This window comes from Lonchura striata, chromosome 13 (assembly GCF_050655825.1).
Source record: "Lonchura striata isolate lonStrDom1 chromosome 13, ASM5065582v1, whole genome shotgun sequence".
NCBI classification, from domain to species: domain Eukaryota; kingdom Metazoa; phylum Chordata; class Aves; order Passeriformes; family Estrildidae; genus Lonchura; species Lonchura striata.
The window spans coordinates 9,867,244-9,886,853 of NC_140715.1; the positions used below are offsets into that span (position 1 = coordinate 9,867,244).

The 19,610-nt window shown below is 48.6% G+C and overlaps 1 protein-coding gene across 5 annotated transcripts in view; it reads right to left on the reverse strand.

Moving 5' to 3' along the window:
- Positions 1–6,372: 6,372 nt before the first annotated feature.
- The window catches only part of PDLIM4 (PDZ and LIM domain 4), a 47,941-nt gene continuing 34,703 nt past the window's right edge, over positions 6,373–19,610 (reverse strand). For 3 of the 5 annotated variants that reach the window (XM_021549477.4, XM_085591212.1, XM_085591211.1), the window contains exons 4-7: positions 17,836–18,014; positions 13,781–13,938; positions 9,964–10,084; positions 6,373–9,113 (exon numbers count right to left, since the gene is read on the reverse strand). In XM_021549477.4, coding sequence (XP_021405152.1) covers positions 8,909–9,113; positions 9,964–10,084; positions 13,781–13,938; positions 17,836–18,014 — 663 coding nt within the window. In that variant the 3' untranslated portion in view covers positions 6,373–8,908. The remainder of the gene's footprint in view (positions 9,114–9,963; positions 10,085–13,780; positions 13,939–17,835; positions 18,015–19,610) is intronic. The other 2 variants (XR_014958291.1, XR_014958292.1) reach the window with 1 other exon arrangement.

Here is a 19,610-nt window from a genome sequence, read left to right on the forward strand (position 1 = left end):
TCCGGGGCCGCCAGGGTCTCTCTCCCTGCCTCATCCTGGGTAACGACGTCAATAATGGGAGCTCTCCTACACACTGGCACAGAGGAGGACGAGGACCAGACGCTGCTTTAGCAATCAAACGTTCTCACAGCCCCTGAAATCCCGTTCCTAATGCAGCCCAGTGCTTTTTCCCAGCAGCGCTTACTCTCGGCAACAGACAAGGTCAGCAGTGTCTGCTTAAGGACCCTGTAGCAGCTCTGGCCTCGAGAGAGGAGCTTTTTATATTCCCATCTCCTCTCCATTTACTGTTCCTGCTCCACACGTGACTCTGGCTTTGCTCACAGCCGGGTGCGTGGATAGCTGTCAAAGCCATTTCGGAAATCTGAACAACGCTGTCATCTTCGGTTATTTGAGATGGTGGTAAATGGGTGTGCCAGGGCTGCAGGGGCTGTAAAGGATGTCTGGGACAGATGAGGGAGATGAGGCAGATTTACCACCAGATTTACCCATTTACCACCATCTGAAATAACTCAGGGAACACCCAGAAAGCCGGTGGTGTGTAAAACAAGCAGAGTGCTTGCCCTGCTCGGACCAGCGGCTCCCGGAGGTGTGCGCCGGTGCGGGGCTGTGCCCGGACGAGGATGCCCGTGCCCGTGCCCGCCGGGAAGCCGCGCTCCGGCAGAGATCACGGCGGGGAAGCGTGGGAAGGAAGCACGGAGTGGAAGCGATGGCTCGGCAGTGCCCGGGGAGGAGATGCGTGTGGCAACATTTATCTGGCCAGGCAGCGATCTGCTGTGGATGTGGGCGAAGAACTCATTTCATGGGAAGCTTCAGATAGCTCCCGTTTGGAGAGGCATCCTCATGCCAGGCCTGGGCTACTGAGCAGTCCAAGCTGGCCCCAGTGATAAGAGCAGGGTGGGGCGGATCAGGGGCTCCCAGGCAGCGGCAGGCAGCAGCACTCCCTGCACCTGCCCTGCCCTGAGGCTGTGCAAGAACCATAGTAAAATGCAATGTATGCCTGCTCCCATGAGGAAATTAGGGATGTGGAGTGTATTGTCTTAAGCATTAATGTTAATGCAATCTTAGTAATTATTCAGTCAACAGTAATTTATTACAGAGGACTAATTCGCAGAGCTGAGAAATAACCGTGGTTATGCTGCAAATTTAGCATATCAAAAGTGCTAGACACAGACTCAGTAAGTGGTAGATGATGTGCTTAGGTTTATCTGGTTTGCAGATGCATGCTTCACATATTAAAATTTCACGTGTCTGACATGAAAACACCACAGGGTTTTCTCTTATGTTGTGAGCCTGCATAAATTACCAGTTACAGAAATCCATTATGTTCTAGCTGGCTCTGCCACAGCATCACAAGCTCGTGCTCCAATCACCACAGCCCAGAGTTTTTGCTGGATGCTCCCCAGCTTACAAAACCCACTTGTGATCCAACATCAGGGGGTGCTTTAACCGAAGCATGGAGATTATGAAAACCACCTGAAAACAATGACCAGCAAATGGCTTGGACTGTTGTGGAGCAAATTCACTGTAGGGGAAGGACCAGTCCTCGTTCTTGCAACTGACCCTTCTTAAAGAGATCACTCCAGAGAAGGGCAACAGAGCTGGGGAAGGAGCTGGAGCACAATTCTGATGAGGAGCAGCTGAGGGAGCAGGAGGGGCTCTGGAGTATGGGGGGCTCAGTGGGGACCTTCTTGCTCTCTACAGCTCCCTGGAAAGAGGAGGTAGTGAGGTGGGGGTTGGTCTCTTCTCCCAAGGAACAAACAATAGGATGAGAGGAAATGGCTTCAAGTTGTACCAGGGGAGGTTTAGGCTGGATATTAGAGAAAATTTGTTTGTGACACTGGCAGTGGTGTAGTCACCATCCCTGAAGGGATTTAATACACATGAAGATATGGCACTTGGTGACATGGTTTAGTTGTGGGCTTGGTAGTGCTGGGGGCTTTTTTCACCAAAACAATTCCATTATTTTACCACAGCCTTATAGAATACACTTTCAGCTATTAGGTGAAGAGCAGTGTGTGGGAAATTAACTCAGGGAGATTCCTTTAAACTGAAGTTAGACACCAAGGAGCCAGCAGAGCAAAGGAGGAGTACTTCCTTATAGGGGGAGATGGAACAAATCTTCGAATGGCTGAGACACCACCTCTAATGCAGGCACTTGGTTCTTGTGGAAGCAGGAAGCTGCTCCAATGGCTGCTGGATGCCACAACTGCCCCCAGCCCTGGAGGAGCCCAGCTCCTGCTCATGTGCAGTCACGTTACCCTCGCCCAGTGTGCCACTGTGCCCCTGCTAGCATCAGAGCTCCTGCTCTGCTCCAGAGTGGGGTGGTGCTGCCCACAGCAGCTCTGCTCTTTCTGCTAGGGCAAAGCCCCTTTCAAAGGTTCCTCTGCTGTGGTGGGACAGCTGTGCCACCCTCTCAGTAGCCATCTTGAGAACTAGGGATTAAGAAAGCACATGATAAGTTAGAGTTCTGTGGATTGCATAGCTCTTGGATCACATGGAAACTTGCTCACCAACAGGGCAAAGCAAGGCCTATTTTGTGTGTGAGCCTGCAGTGTGTCCTCTGAGGGGCTCTGTGCCACATGCTGGAGCTACTGTGCCACCCTGCTGGAGTGTGGCACAGCCCTGCTCTAGCCAAAGCCCTGGCCTTGCCCTCCTGCCTACCTGCTGCCCACCCTGGAGCTGGTGATCACATCCATCAGGGTCACATCCCCCTGGACTGACAGCACTTGGGAAAAAGTTCTCTTTGGCAGCCTTTAAAATGGCTCTTGACTCATCTCAGCCTTTCTGCTCTCTCAGCAATACGGTGCAGGTACCCCTTGCTGCAGTGCCAAGAGTTGCCTGATGCTCACTCGAATCCAACCTGTGGGATCTGGAGCTCTTAGGGGCATTATGGCCATCACTTCCCAGTTCCTGGTGGTGGTGAGTGAACTCTCCCCCTAAGCAGAGCCCAGCAGACAAGCATTTGGTGTGACTTTTCATCTTATTTGTGATAGGAATCCTGTAAAAGAGATGGAGTAAGGATGCCTGTCTTTAGCACATGCGTGAGGATTTGGGATAAAGCCTCCCAGAGCCCACCTACTGAAGGGCAGTGAGCTTTCCCACAGCTATCCACTTCTCAGGAAGGACTTCAGTGGTTTTACCTGGTGCAATGTCACTCCAGCTGGGGAAGAGACATTGCTTTGGCCCTGGTGGGGACCAGCACACGCTCCCTGTGCAGCAGGAGCAGGTTCTGCTTCCCTGGGCCCCAGCCTTCGGGTCAGAGCTCAGTGATGTGGGTTGGGGCTGCATCAGAGCAAGGAACCGCCAGAGGCCTTGCCAGAGAAGGGACGAGATGCTCAAACCCATCACGGGGTCATTGCCAGAAGTTTCCCGAAGCGCTGTCCTCTGGGTGGATTTGATGTTCTCCCGGGAACCTCCCCACCACGCCGGGACTCCTCACGGAGCTGGCTCTTGTCCCACCCTGCTCAAAGCCTCTGGGTATTTCAGTTTTCATCACTAGATGGAGCAGGAGACAGCACAACGCCCGGATGGAGCTCTGCCTTGTCCCATGGCCCTGCACCCAGACAGCTCCTCTGCCCCTCAACCACTTCCAGATCCTTCATATCCCCCTGCAGCCCATCTGCCCCTCACCTGCCCCCAGACATCCTTTACAGCCCCCTGCAGCCCAGGCACACCCATTTACCACCATCTCCCCTACAGATCCCGTACATTCCTCTGCACATCACGCATCCAATGCCCTCCTTTACCTCCCCTGCCCTGCCCAGATGCTGGGAAAAGCCCTGGGACATGCCTGGGGAGCTGGCATTCTCCATTCCAAGGACACATTAGACACCTCTTGGGAGGGTCATGGTGGCTGGTGCTGCCTGGGGACAGGGGCAAGGTGTGAGTGGCCTCCTGAGAGCCCCTCCAGCTGGATTTTCCAGTGGTGGTGTCAAATTGTAAATGCAGGTGAACCTGGTGGGAAGAAATGATGATGTCTGACTCCAGTTCAGAAGGCTGAATGATTTCTTTATTATATACATTAATATACTATTTAAAAGAGATACTAAAACTACAAATCTACTTTTTCTAACTACCATATCTATCTAACTCACAGCTCATGACCCTCTCTCCAGAGTCCAGCCCCAGGTGGGTTGGATTGGCCATCAGGCTCAAGCAATCTCACCAGAATCCAATCAAGCAATCGCTCCAGGTAAACAATTCTCCAAACACATTCCACATGGGAAAACAAGGAGCAGAAATAGAAATTGTTTTCTCTTTCTTTCCTCTGTGCTCCTCTATGAAAAATCCTGAGAGAGAAGAATGTGCCTGCCTCAGGTGTCCATTTCCCACTGGTGAGCCCAAGCCCTCCCAACCCATGGTCCCACAGTGCCAGCAGCTTGCATCTCCTCAGAGTCCATGAGTTTGGGGAGGACACGTTCATCACTGGCCTCCTGGAACCTTTCAGGTTCAAGAGTGAAGAACTAAGAGTTTATTCAGAAAATAGTTATTCTCATTAATAAAGCCAAAAGCCTGAACCAGGCTTGAGCCTTATCTTTGCAGAGTGAGGTGTGACCCTGTGCACACTAACTGCTGAAAGCAGTACTGGCCCCAGCCCAGGCCCTCCCCACTGGGCTCCCTGCACAAGCAACTGCTTTAGGACTACCTAAAAATTCATAATACTTAAGTGTCCTGGTGGAGAAGCTTGTCTCGGCTGGACAAGCTCTGAGAGCGTTTACTGGGGAGAAACAGAGACAAACAACTTGTAGGTAAGTTTCTCTAGAATCAGGAGCAGTTTTCTGGGTTTTACTATATGTGTAGGGAAGATATTTTCCTCCTTAAAGTAATGGAAATAGCTTCTTTCATATATGAAGGGAAGAGATGGAACTTTGCCAAGGAGCCTCTTTCCCTCAATCCTCCTCCTATGGCACAGGACATTTATCCTCAGATAAATGGACAAGCTGAGATTTTTTCAGTCCCTGGGGCAGACCAGTAGTAACAAAAGCAAAGTTAAACAACTCCAAACAAAAGCTGCAGCAGAACAGGGGTGTGGTGGTGGAAATAATGCCTGGCTAAGTAAGAAACTTTAATGATGATACATGGAAAATTTTAAACAATTAAAACTTGAATCAGTCTGGCCCTGGTCCCAGCTCATTTAGTTAATAAATACTGTGCTTCATCACGGTGGAGCTTGTGCCTCTTTTTTCCTGCAGAAGAGAGGAGGCTCCTGGTGTTGGGCTGGTCAGAGTAGCTGTGTGGACAGCAGAAGGTCTGGGGGGCCCCAGTGCTGCCCAGGCTCTCTGTACCCCTCAGTCTCACATTGGGATCACCCCAAGGGGCTGAAGCCCCCCAGCATCAATGCCCAGGGCAGAGGGGCTGGGGATGGTGGTAGCTAAACCACAGAAACACATCCAACACATGTGTATCCAAGGGTGAATAGAAAAACCACTAATTGGAGAGTCATAACCATATTAATTATCTGAATATGTGTACAAATTAGACATAGAGTCACAGACCCACACTGGAAACTTCTTTCCCCTATGTAAACCTATTCTGCCGCATGCGGATCTGCAGAAGTTTTGTCTTTTAAATGTTTTAGGCACACACAGACAACAATTTCCATATATGAACACTTGCCAAATAAAACCTTTTAGGTTAAATATTGGAGACACTTACCTCACACCCCTTCTGACTTTCCCATACACGAGTGATTCGAATCCAAATCAACTATTAAAACCAGACCCAGTGAGACTGAGCTACAGAAGCAAACATCCCTCTGACACAGCTGTTAACCCCAGCCTGCCCTCACCTCCCAGTCCCCCACACTCCCACCAGTGCTGTACTCCAAGGTCAGCAGTATCCTCTCCTTGGGAAGAAGGCCCAGCTTACTCCAGCAGTGACAGCCCAGCACTGCAGAACTGTGGATCCAAGTCTGATGACAGCCTGGGACATCAGCTGGGAGAAGGCACCCTTGGAGTGACACTGTGGCTGAGTAATCACCAAAACCACTGATCCATCAGCCTTGTCCAGGGGTAGATGCAGCAAAGCTCAGAACCATCACAGGGTGAGCTGGGTCACACTGGTGGAGAGGAGCCAGGCACCAGTGGGGGATCACACAACAGGGAGAGACACAGTGGCCTTTCCCACCTCCACACCTGATAGGATGTAGGATCCCAGGAAGGTCTCAAGTTAAAAAAAATCCCACCCCAACTCCCCCCAAAACACTCAAACCTCAAACAAGCTCTCAATTAAATGTGAAAAGCAAATCACATTTTCAATTTGCATGGAGATGCAATTCATATCTCCAAGATGCTTTCTGAAGTTTACCCAGTGTCTTTCTCACCAGGATGCCAGGGGACCCCCACACATATGGACCAGGCAAAGGCCAAGTGATGCGAGACAAAACTCCTACCACAATTTTATTTTTTGTTTCATACAAACAGTACCCTCCCCACATTTTACAGAGTTTAACAGCATTTTCTGGTGACAGAGAAGGTGACACTCGCTTGTGGCTGCTCCTGCAAGCCTCAGAACAGGAACAGGGTGGCCTGAAGCCAGGAAACCATGTGCCCTGGGATGGGCCTATGTGAGGCAGCTCCAAGCTCTGCAGGGGGATCAGGTGAATTGATTACTCCTAAGAAAGGGTATCATGAGATGCCATGTGGAAATACTGATTTGAGGGAGCTTGGGATCCTTAGAAGAACAGCTCCTTGCCCAGCATTCCCCCTGGTGTGGCAGCCAAGCAAGACCACCAAGGGTGCCCTGCAGCATCCTGCTCAGCTGGGTGTTTAAAATGAGGGCAATGAACCAACTTAGGAACTTCTTGGTGCTCCCTGTATCAGGGCTGCAGATTCCTGGCATCCTGCAGGACATGGCCACTATGCAAGTAGAGTCAAATGGGAACAAGAGCCCCAGGGAGTGACAAACAGCACCACTGGCAGCTCCAGCTGTCTGCCTGGAAAACAGGGAAAGGTATCCTGTGCCATTCGTGTTGTGAGTCTTCCATCATGCAGCCGAGCTCTATTCAGTCCTGGATTTTGGTGAAGTCTGAACTCTCAAGCTACAGGCACCAGAGCTCAAACCAGCAATGTGAAAGGATAACAGAGGAATTCAGAATAAATGTTGCTGACAAGGGCAACCTAAGGAGCTCCAAACAGAGCCCTGTAAACCAGGGCAGTAATGCTTCCCACCTGATTATCCTGTCTCCTCATTTACACTTGTCCCAAACATTCCCCCCCTTCAGAGGGTCCAACTGACCAAGCAAGGCCATGCATATGCAAGAAAAACATGGTTCAGCACTGTGATAAAAATGTCCACATTTTTTGTACTTTAATAATTAAAAATTCCTGATGGCAGAAGGAGGGGGAGGTGGATGTCCTGCTGCTGCTAGCAGGAATGCACACAGCCAGCATCTCTGTGGTACCCAGCTGGAGGGAGCCCAGGGCTGCTGGGAGGCTGCAGGGCAGGGGGCAGGAGCTGCTGTGTCCCTGTCAGGCACTGCATGAAGAGGTCTAGATGGAGACCAGTAACACCCTAAAATCCTTTCTACGGTGCAGAACCTGTAGGAAGAAATGCCCCAACTAGGATCATGCTCCCAACCCTCCTTGAGTCTCCAATTTTCCCTCTTATGCAGAGCCAGGAGGGAAGGGGTGCTTTACCCATTACCCCATTTCTTATTTTCCTTTTCCATGGAAGGAAAGCAAGCACAAGCCTTTCTTCTTCTCCCCCACATCCTTCCTCTCTCAAAGTGAGGAGGAAGAAGAGTGAGGCTGTTGCAAAGCAAAGACACAGCTCCCATCACCTTGCACAGCAGTACCCATCAGCTGAGCAAGTCAACTCCCTCTCTCCTTCTCTAAGTACTAACATGAAAAAACCCACATTTCTCTAACAAAGAAACATTTCAAGAGCCACAAAATCTCTTCTCTGTGAAATAAAGTGGATGGATGGACCTGGCTGAAAGCACAGCCTTGGGAGATGGGTATAAACACAGTCCCGCTGCCCTGGGACTTGGGGCTCACTCAAGCTCTGGTTATTCCCTAAGTGCCTAGAGGGATTTTATCACCCCCTCCCTGCTGGGAGGCAGACCCAGATAGCAGCAATCTGAGGATCTAAAGGACTGTAAAATTATAACAAAAACTGGGAAATAGTCCCAATGGCCAAAGGAAAGGCAGCTGTGGGCAGCAATGTAGGAGGTGGGGATAATCAAAGGGTGGTCCAGACTACTGCACTGTCATTTCAAGGTGTGCTTGAGTCATTAGATGACAGGAGTAGAAGAAGAAGAAAAAAGCCTCATGACACACTCAGTGTGAGATCTCTTGGGAACTCAAATCAGTCCTTGTCAGCCTCAAACTGGACTGCCCTGGTCCAGAGAGTTTCACTGTAATTACTGTTTTAATAGTCCACCCTTCCTTGGCACATCTGCTGGGATGCAGCTGAGTGAGGCACCCACTGGTATCATCCTGACTCTCAGGGGTTGGTTTTTGATCACTAGGGCAGCCACAGGACAGGAGATTAGGGTCAGGACATAAGAGACAGCTTCTTTTGTTAAAGTGCCTTATTTTCTTTGAGCTTTTAAAACATCTTCAAAAACATCCTCAGTAGAAGGAGGGCACAAAAAAAAGAAAAAAAAAGGAATACAGGTTTTATATGAAAGAGAGTAGAGAATTAATCAATATTTACACAGATCTTGGATAAGATTACAGCATAGACTAATAACCCAACACAGCAAAAAGCAGAGTGTCAAAAAGAAGGGCAAAACCTGTTTGAATGCTTTCAACACCATTTCCCGGAGATCCCAAGTGTAAACGGTTTTATCTAGGAAAAGGCATTTGAACTTGGGCTTTGGTAATCGGGGTTGATTAGAGCCCCACTGCTTGCAGGCAGGAGGACGTGGGTGGGCCACCCGACCTCTCCAGAGCACAGCCCAGGCTTAGACGAGTTCAACTTTGGCGTTTGGATAAACAGCCACCACGTCATAGCCCTCGGGGGGCTTAACCCTCTCCTTGGCATGCGTCTCGCAGTACAGCTGCTCCTCAATGAAGAAATAGCCTCTCTGCTTCAGGTTGAGGCCACAGTCGTCACACATGAAGCACTCGGGGTGGTAGAGCTTGTCCCGAGCCTTGACGATGGTGCCCCTGGGAGAGATCAGGAAAGCTCAAGTGAGGTGGAGAAACAACGAGCAGAACAGCTTTTCCTGCTGCCTCAAGTACAGTAAGTGGAGGAAAGCAGCATGCAGGGACATGTAAGGGTGTTATCAGGGGTTCTCAGCCCACCCAAAGCTGCCATCTCACTCCAGGTGTGGCTTCACTATGCTTCTGCAGGGAGGGATGCTCCACACCCAGCAGCACTGCTCCACAGCTTGATGAAAAACACAGACTTGAATATCTACACTCAGCTTGCATCTGAAAATCAGGAGCCAGCATCCTGCAAGGACTGGGGCTGAGCACCTGCAGGCACGATGACTTGTGGAGCAGAGACCCTCACTCACTGCTCCAGCAAGAATTTGCACAGCTCACACTCAGCCAGCAAGTTTGGCTTGAGCAGGATGTAAATTACAGCAGAACATAAATGACAACAGGTCATAAATTACAACAGAACAAAGCAGAAAAACACCTATACTTTCTGAAATAAACATCCATCTGTCAGAGAGTAACTCTTCAACAAACAAAACAGCTTTCTCCTTCTCAACATTCAAGGTGTGGTGTTTCTCCCACCAACCCTTGTAAGGCAGTGAAGGAGTGCTTGGTGCTATTCATAGTCCCTGAGCAGCTACTATGATAGGCAGGGCACAAACCATCCCATAAATCATCCCTTGTGAGATTCCCTTAAAAGGGGCAATCCAAACTGTATTGCTCAGGTTTAGATATGGTTAGAAAAAACCAGAAAGGGATTCAAGGTATTCTGCTATAAATTCTAACCCACGTGCCACGTCCCAGTGTCACCGTGCCCACGGCACCAGGGGCTCCGGAGAGCCACGACACTCACACGATCCCGTTCCTGCAGCGGGTGCACTCGGGAAGCATCTGCAGCCCAGACATGGGGCCACCAAGCTTTGGCACCGGGGACTTGATGTTCCGGGGGTTGCTCAGTTTGTCGAGTTTTTCACCTGCCAAAAATTATAACGACACAGATTAAAAACTCGGCCTCTCAGGGCTGGATTCTTTCCCCTCTTCTTCTTCTTTTATTTTCTTTTCCCTTACAGAGTCAGATGAGTCTGCCTGTCATAACAGGACCTGCAACTCCCCTGGAAGTTCCAGGACAGCATGAGCTCAAAATACATGGACCTTATCAAAATGTTAAACAGCTGTGATCTAGAGATGAGAGGTTAATTTGGCTGTAGTATTACTTACTGAATTAAGAATCATAAATAGTGGAGAGCTCAGAAAAGCTCCCCCCACTAAAAAAAAAATAAATTTATAGTTCCATCACAGCAACATTCAGGAACACTTGGTAGACCCACCATTTATCAAGGAGATGTAGATGAAAGAATATCAGAGAATGAGGCATATTGAACCAAACAATAACAGAATCACATGCACTTTTCTTTGTAGAGCACGCATTTACAGTCAAATAATCTAAACCAAAATACTGTGATAGAAGGTAAGGTCTTCTGAGGCATCAGGCCTCCTTTTATGAAGGTCCAACAATGGGAATGGAAGCAATGAGATTTTGTGTATATGAAAAATATCATGGCAGAACATTCAGCGTTACTGCTCCTACTCCCTACAGACCATCTACCGTCTGCCCTCTAATTCTGGACAACACCAACATGCTTCTTGCCAACTCCTGGGACACTTAAAAGCTTCCAGTATTGACTGCATGGTTTTCCACAGCTGACAACTGACAGGTCTGTTTGGTATATATTGATCTACAGTTCCTCTGTGATTGCCTAAGGTTGTAGAAAGGAAAAGAAGGACCTCATGAAGAAGGAACAGTTGGCTCACAGTTTGGAAAAACAGCAGAGGAGCTCTTAGATGAACAAATCATTCTCCAGAGTTCTAATTTGCCACAGTCCCTGAGCTTCCAAGGTGTTTCAGTCCAGGGTCCATTGTAAACATGTGCTTCAAGCCCTGATGCCCAGAAGGTCTCTGTAGGCCACAAACTCTTTTGATCGAGGTATCTGCACATACTCCGTGCCAGTTTTGGAAGCTTCAGAGCAAAATCCAGTGTAAGTGCCTCCCACGGCTGCAGGAGCATCTCTGCCTTTCCTAAAGGGAACTTTTAGCACCTGGAGCCTGTTACATCCCCACTGCTGGCTGCTCACAGACCCTGGGCAGGGTCACACCACAGATACATTTTGAAGGCCATCACTCGGAAATGCTTCCTTCCATGGAGAGACCCCTGCTCCCCTGTCCAATGTGTCTCAGGAGTGCTCATTGTCCTGGGCCCAGAAGGGAAGGAGGGTGCACACCTGACTCATCCCCTGGGTTTCACAGGCACCTTCACACCACAGCCCCCTCTCCAGCCATGGCTCTGACACAGAGGCAAATGCTGTCAGCAGTTCCAGCTCAGTGGGTAAAATCAAAAGGACCAGCTTCCCACCAGACCCACCTCCCCAGAACACAAAACAGTGCTTGGCAATGCCAAGAGCTTTCATACATGCAAGGCACTGCCCAAGAGCAGAGCAGGGCTACTCCACCCCAGGAGTTCCCTCAGTACTTGGCTGGCTCCAGCCAAGCCCCTTGTTGAATCCTTCCGCTGCCTTGCTGGGAATAAACTGAAGCAACTGAAGCTGTTGGCTTCCCCCAGCATGAGACACAGCGTGCTTGGACTAGACAGGCTCATCTGCCAACATATAACAGTTAAGCTGTCACTGCCTCTCATGCAGAGTGCTTGGATAAGCTGCTTAAAAAAGGAAAGAAGGAAAAAAAAAAAAAGGATTTTACAGCAAAATGAACCCTGCAGAGAAGGCTGCTTCCCATCTTCTTGAGCTGTGTATAATTTCCTTCTATTTACTAGCCCAGCCTCATGGTGATTTATGTTCTGCAGCAAGGCAGCAAAATGCTTTAATTCCACAGCCTCAACCATGCTATCTCCGTTATAGCTGGAGTTTTTTGTCCTTTCTGGGTCATGGGTGCCTATAAGGGTGGGCACTGCCATTCCTCCAGCCTCCACTTCAGCACAAAGAATTGCTCCCTAAGGGTGTGGGAGAGGGCTAAAATGCTTCCAGTAGGAACAGATTCCATATAAAACAGGTCCTTGTCCAAGACACTCAGTTCCTTGGGAGAGGAGAGCTTGACTTTAAAAGGACAATGCAGAGCAGGCTCAGGTCAAAATGTGTAATTTTAGGCTTAAGGAAAAAGGAGCAGGGGTGGCAGCTGTAAAATAAACCCAGCAGGAACACTTGGGGTTGAAAATGTGCTGGAACATCACAGAGCTTCATGTCAAGCAGAGATGCTTTTCACCTAATTTCTCATCCCTTGTGAAATAAACAGTGTTGGAATGACCAAGGCATAAGTGAGGCTGTGCTTGCAGGCAGTCACACATCCCCTCCACACTACTGAGAGGGAGGATGGTGGAATCCAGGTGACAGTGACTGCTCCAGTCACTGGCTGGTACCCAAAAGCAGCCTGTCAGGCTCCAGTCAAACACTCAGTGTTGCACTGGTGACAGGCTAGTGCCAAGAGAATGCTGATGAGCACACACCCAGGACTGGCTGGACAGTCCCAGGATGTGGGGACTTGCCTGGCATCTCTTTCTTCCCCAGCCTTTTCTTTCTCCCTCCTTGCACTGGGTTCCTGCCAGCCCAAGGCTGTGGGATGCAGGGGGAGGCAGAGGCAAACCAGCAGAGCTTGAGTTTTGTTCCCTTTCCCTGGCACAGAGAAGGGAGGAAGGCAGGAGCGTTACTAATTGGGATTAAAACAGTCACTTCTCATTTGCTTCTTCCTGACGAGGAGACTGGGAAGCAGCAGATTTGTCCTTGTTCTTGGAGGTCTTGAAGGACCTGAAGGTCCAGCTGGGGCCTGTGTTTAACATCAGTTTTTCTGCCAATCCAGGGGCTGTAGTACTAATATAAAATATAATAATATACCCAGTGCTTCTGAGGTTGATCCTATCTCATGCTTTGTAACTATGGCTCAGTCCCACTGAGAAAACCAATACTGGTGGAATTCCATGATGATCAGAGGTTACCTGCAATTGTGCTTCTTGTGAAGCAAGAACCAACGGCCTTCTAGTCAAAGAACCAACCTCTCCAACATTTTAGACAAACAGAAACTACCTCTTACGGCTCCATAATGAGATTTACAGCAGTTGGTATTTTCTCATAAAAGATATGTTCCTGGATTCACATGATTGGAGAATGGGGCCCTTGGAAGGAAACAGAAAGAGGAGTCTTGCCCTGTAAGACTGTAAAGCAAAGCCTAAAAATTTGAACATAAAAGCCCCAACAGACTTAACAGTGAAAGGCAAATAAAAAAAGATGCTGAAATGTATAGATTGGGGATCTTATTATTTAATGTGTTAACAACATGGGCAGGAAGCTGTGACAGACCTGAGAAGTGAGCCAAGAGCTCCTGATCTCTATCCCTGCCTTGCTGAGGACCATCCCACGTCCTTATGCAAATGCCATTTACTTAACCAGACCAGGCTCACCAACAGTGATCTTACACAACCGCTTAAGGCCATCACATTTCATAAACCATCTCAGAAAACAGCTGCCACGTGGTTACAAATCCAGCTTTCACACAGTGCTCAAGTTGGACACAAAATTTGGCAAGCAGGAGTATGTGAAACACTGGTTTGAAACCTGCCCTCCTGGTGGTCTCCTTACAGGAGGGTGCTTGGGTGCCAACCTCCTTACCATTCTCACTGGCCTCCAACATGCCCTGCAAGTACCGGAAGGATCCAGACTGCTTTGGCTCTGAAATGGGCTTTTCATAATCCTGAAGCATCTTGTAGACATCTGACTCCACATCAATCCCATTTCTGTTCCGTGGGAGAGACTTCACGGGGTCAATGCTGGTTTAAAGCAAAAGAAAGAAAGGCTCAAGTCAAACAGAAACAGCTACTGTCAGCTCATCAGGGAGGTACTGAAATCTCCACATTCCCACAGATTCAATTAAGCACCTCTGTTCCCATGTGCTTCCCTGCCTGGAGGTATGTCTGGCACAGGAACAGTTGCTGAACCAAGGAGGTTAAACTTGTTCCCTGTTGGGCTCCAATTGAGCAACACAGCAGGGCTGGCCCAGTTACCAGATGCCTTCAGGAAAGAGGGCAGCTGCTTGCAAATGCTGTAAATTGCTTTGCCACCTATGGAATTTATTGATAAAATGGGAAAAACATGCATTTCATTAACTATGTAGGGCCAGGGCATGCACTCATCCCTTGTAAGGGACTCTGGAGAGTGTGTGCCAGGCAGGACACCAATACCCCTCACCAGCCACAAAGTGCTTCCTGTGAAGCTGGTGTTACTGTAGGCACATCACAAACACAGAGTACAGCTTAACTGAGAAAACCACCTCACCCGGAAGGGGGACACTGGGGCTGCCTGTAACCCCCACCTCCAGACTTCAGCCTGGAGCTGCTCCTGGTCTGTATGAGGAACATTTGGGATGCACAGGCAACAAACAGCAATTTAAACCATTATTCCACTCCAGTACATCAAAACATGAAAAGCATGGTCTGGAATCAAATATATTTCAGGTACATGCTTAAAAGTCCTGCTGAGAAAAGCTGAATCCAAGTGCTTTTGTGCTCCAGAGGCCCCAACACACTGCACAGCTCCAGGGGAAGGGGTTCCTCTTCCTTTTTATAGAGCAGGTCATCAGGGTCATTACAAAACCAATAAAAATAACAAGAGCCCTGAACTCCATCAGCTTCACATACTTCAGCCATCATCTGGATAATTTTCTCTACCAGTATTATATTCATGGCTGCTTAAACAAATAAACAAAAGTAGTAACATTCACTTTCAAAGAAAGAAAAAACCCTCCAGACAAAAATCACTTTCAAAGAATGGCTAGTGCTCCAAGTTCTGGTAGAGACTCCCCAGCAGCTCTGCTCACTGTGGGAGGTGAGGGCCAGCCTAGGTGGTGGGGCTGAGCCATAGTGGTGCAGAGCCACGGACCCATCCCCTGACTCCCAGCCAGTGCAAACCCCTTGGAGCAGCTGTGCTCCAAGTGCTTTTCTACCCTGCTACAGTTCACTCCTACACCAATTCACACATTTTCAACGGGAAAGGACAGGTTTTGGCCAGCTGTGTTAATTTGGCACAGCCTGGCTTGTTGGTAGTGGAGGAGCTGGGGGCCCACAAGGGAGTTTCTGTGAGAAGCTGCTAAAGACTTCCACCATGACAAAACCAATCTCTGCTGGCTCTGAAGATGAACATGCTGCTGGCCCAATTAGAGAGGCTGGTAACGCCTCTGTGATGACATATTTAAGAAGAAAATCAAAACAATGCAGGGGCAGATTTTCCAGGGATGGTGAGGTGTCGCTGCCAGGGGCCATGCCTGGCTGCTGCCATCTCGGCACGGCCCGTGGCGAGCCTTGCCCTGCCTGCCCAGCCACGCTGCGGGCAGAGGGGCAGGGCAGCAGCGCTTCTCTTCCCCGTGCCCTGCAGGGACGAGGCGCCGTGGCCACCACTGCTGCTCCATGGCGGCAGGGCCCGGCCGGGGGTGGGAGCGTGGCCAGCGACTCCCCGGAGAGGAACCGAGACAAAATCGACCTCTCAGTGCTGCGGGATCCTGCAGCAATCTTTGAATTACTGGAACTTGTTTGCGATGGTACCTATGAACAGCAGCTTTTCTTCTAGTCAGAGAAAGGAGGAAGTGAGGATGTGTGAGGGAAAACAACGTGGCAGCACCAAGGTCAATGCCAAAACAAAGAGGGGAGGAGGTGCTCCAGGTGTTGGAGGCCGTGGTGAAGCCTGTGATGGAGCAAACTGTCCCCCTGTAATGCAGGAAGTCCATGGGGGATGCAGAGACCCACCCACAGCCCATGGGGAAAGTGCTCAGGGCAGAGTGGGAGGATGGCAGAGAAAGCCCCGAATGGAGCGAGGGCTCCTGCTGCCAGAGACAGAGAGAGGGGTCTCGCTTCCAAACCAGAGCAGCCCGTCCTTAGAGGACTGCACCCCGGGGACAAGTGACCCATGCCACAACAGTTTGGGAACACTTGTTTGTCCATGGGAGGGACTCACAGCATAGCAGAGAACAGACTTCACTCCCTGAGCAAACAGAAGATCTCAAGTGACAAACTGACCAAAAGCCCCCCACCCTGACTCCCTGCACTATCAGTGGGAAGGAGGGAGGGGCTGGGGGAAAAAAATGTGTTTTAAGGGCTTATTTTACTTCTCATTAGCTTCCTTTTACTCTGTTAATAATAAATTTACTTTATACCTTTAAATTTAAACCCTTAGAGTGTTTTCTCCCTGTCCTCATCCCAACTCATGAACCCTCTGTTATTTTTTTCCCCTCTTCTCTACTCAGCTGAAAGCAGGAGAGGGTAAGCAAGTGACTTTAGTGGTGCCTGGTGTTTGGCCAGCCTAGCCTCATCAATGAAAATGCACTCCAATTCAAAGAAAATACACTCCTGCCCCAATTCTACTCAAAGACCCAAGAGAATGTCCTGGCTTTAGGCTCATTTGCAGATAACACCAGATTTTGTTCTCTGTTTTTTGTGCAGTTCTCCTCTTTCCAACTTCAATAACTTTCCCGGAGCAGCACAGGGAATGAGCTGGCTTGCTGCATCACTGAAATACAGATTCATGCAGACAAAGTTCCCAAGCTGAAAAGAAACTCTCTTTGCATGTGATACAGACATTACTTTCTTACAGGATATTTTGCCAGTTTGGAGGAACATTAATCAAGATCCTCATAAGCCATGTGAAAGCATCCCAGTCCACAACCTGGCTTGTCTCAAAGTCTGAGTTATTCACCCAAACCATTCTTGGCTACACAAAAGCCTTTTCTTTCCTAGGAGCATTATTTATTTCTCAGCCTCCCGGACAGCTGCACTGAGCAGATCTTGCACTTATCCCAGTTACTGGAGTTCATCCTTTCAGCCAACACCTCCAGTTTCTAGGACAAGTATTGGCTCCTGGATCTGTGGCAAGGTGTTCCCCACTCCTAGGAGGGCAGCACCTCTATCCTATCTTGAAGATACACTTTGAAAAAACAAACTATTATTGTCTGTGACATTCACAGAGCCATGGAATTGTTTAGGTTAGAAATGCCCTCTAAGATCATCAAGCCAAACCATTCCCTCAGCACTACCAAGGCCACCACTAAGCCATGTCCCCAAGAGAATCATCTAGATGTTTGTTAAGTCCCTCCAGGTATGGTGACTCTACCACTGCCCCAGGCAGCCTGTGCCAGGGCTTGACAACCTTGTTGGTGAAGAAAGTTTTGCTAATATCCAATTTACACCTCTCCTCCTCTTGTCTTCCTTGGCATTAATCCCAGCTGGGGGACTGTACGTAGGGGCCACTTATCTAACTACTCGCATCAGCAATAGAAGGATCTTAACAGAGATCTAGAGAATGAGCACCTTCACCAAGATTCATACCTGAGCTACAGCATCACAAGCTTCAATTCAATGTTGCAGCTGCTACCTATGTAGATGTGGCCATTTTGTTCAGAAACTGGTGTCTCCAGACCCTTTTATTTTTGATTTGCTTTGTTAATTTGGTTAGTTTCTTTTCTCCTCCCACCTATACTTGACCAGCCCAGCATCTTGATGGACTGGACAGAGTTATGTCAATGGTTACAGAAAATGATCTTGAAGGCCTTTCCAATTAAAAGTGAGTCTAAGATTCCGCGACCTCAGGAGCTCCAGGAGCACAAAGGCTCTGTGCACTCCCTGAACCTTAGTTTGCAGAAGCAGCAGCAGATGCAGAGCCAAGCCCTGCCCTGGTCCTACCTGTGGGCAGGAGTGATGTGGAGTCCGCTCAGCTGGCCTGGAAGGGCTGACTCGGGGCTGTTGCTGGCGTAAAGCCGGGTTGGTTGGTGATGCTGCACGTTCAGCATCTGCTTGCTGTCCACAGGGCTGCCCCCAGACCCATGGGGCATCGACCTCCTGCTCTGGGCAGGGCCACTGTCCTGGAAGAGAAAGAAAGAAGAAAATCTGAGATTTATAGTGTGTGATGTACATGGAGGAGCTGTGTTGGGACATGAAGTTTGCAGTACTAATATTTTATGTGTGCTGTGGAAAACAGGGATGTGCAGCAGGAAAAGGAAAACTCAGGCTTGACCTGCAGTTAAATTGTGCTGAATCTACACAGCTCCCCTTGGTCCCCAGCTAAATGAATTTGCTGTTTCTCCTAGTGAGCCACTGCCAAATATTCTGCATTTATTTTATATTTAAAAGCATATGTGCTGTTTCTTTAGAAGAAAGGCTGTGAGTCTACTTCTTATTCCATGTTCCATCCCTCTGAGCCCACTTGCTGTGCTCCTGACTTCAGGGCCCATCCCTTTCATTTCTATCACCAAACAGGATAAACCCATGCTAGGCAGCTCCATGTGCAGGATGAGCAACCCCTGAGGCCAAGGACCAATTCTGCTATTTTCACTTGCAGCTACCCTTGTCCACACAGATACACATTAGTTTAGGGAGGTTTTCTCCCCAAATAAGATTAGTCATTTACAGCGTGAGAAACACACCAGTCAAGGGTTTAGCTTGGTATTCACATTTCCATTTGCTCTTAAGTCCCAAGGTAAACTGTGGAAATCTTTTTGTCATATGACCTCAAGTCAGGAACTCAGATGCCATTAAACTACAGATTTTCCACATTATTTTACCAATGTCAAACATTACCTATGTGTTATTCCACACACATGGAATTCCACATACATGGGTGTGCTATTAGTCAGTCCCATCCACACCCATAAACCAAGCAATACCTACTGCTAATGTCACCTGAGCCAGGCTTCGGAGCTAACTCCAGCAACTGGGAAAAGCAGCAGGAAGCTGGACACAGCCATGGACACATGCTGGCTGCTATTTCCAGCCATATGAGTCACAAACATGCCTGGACTGATGAAAGACATAGATGCAGTATAAGAGGCTGAAATCTGTTTAACCTGGTTTAATTTGTTCTAGGGCAGCTCCCCAAAAGAGCTCTTTCCACCAGCTTTTCAGTAGATTGAAGCTGATAAAAAAGCAAGCAAGGCAATAAAACACCATCTTGTGAACAAAGAATGAAGTGTACATTGGGAGGCTCTGATACAAAGCCTATTTTTGACTAAAATAATCCAATAAATACTAATTAGAAACAAGTGTCTATCCCTGGTGCACAGGAGAACGCACTGCATTCACAAACCTCGTAAAAACAAACAGCTAAGAGAAGTAAAAAAACAGATCCTGCTAGAAAAAGATCTTGAAAATACAATTCTTCAGTTCTTCCTAAGGCAAAATGTCCATTGATAAGACCAAGCTTACTTAAGAACTGAAAGATGGTGTCTTCAAAGTTTTTTCCTACTATCAGCTGCAAACCTGCAGCCTTTAGCAAGCTCCCAGCAACTTCCCCTGCCTCAGAAGCTGCCTGGAGCCCTCTTGGCACTGTTCCCTCCACACCACACATGCACAAACACGTGGGGAAAACTGTTTCCAACATAATAACTTCAAATTGTCTATTAAAAAAGGAATTTTGCTGCCAGGAATAATATAATTTTAACTGTTCCCCAATTTATAGTCTC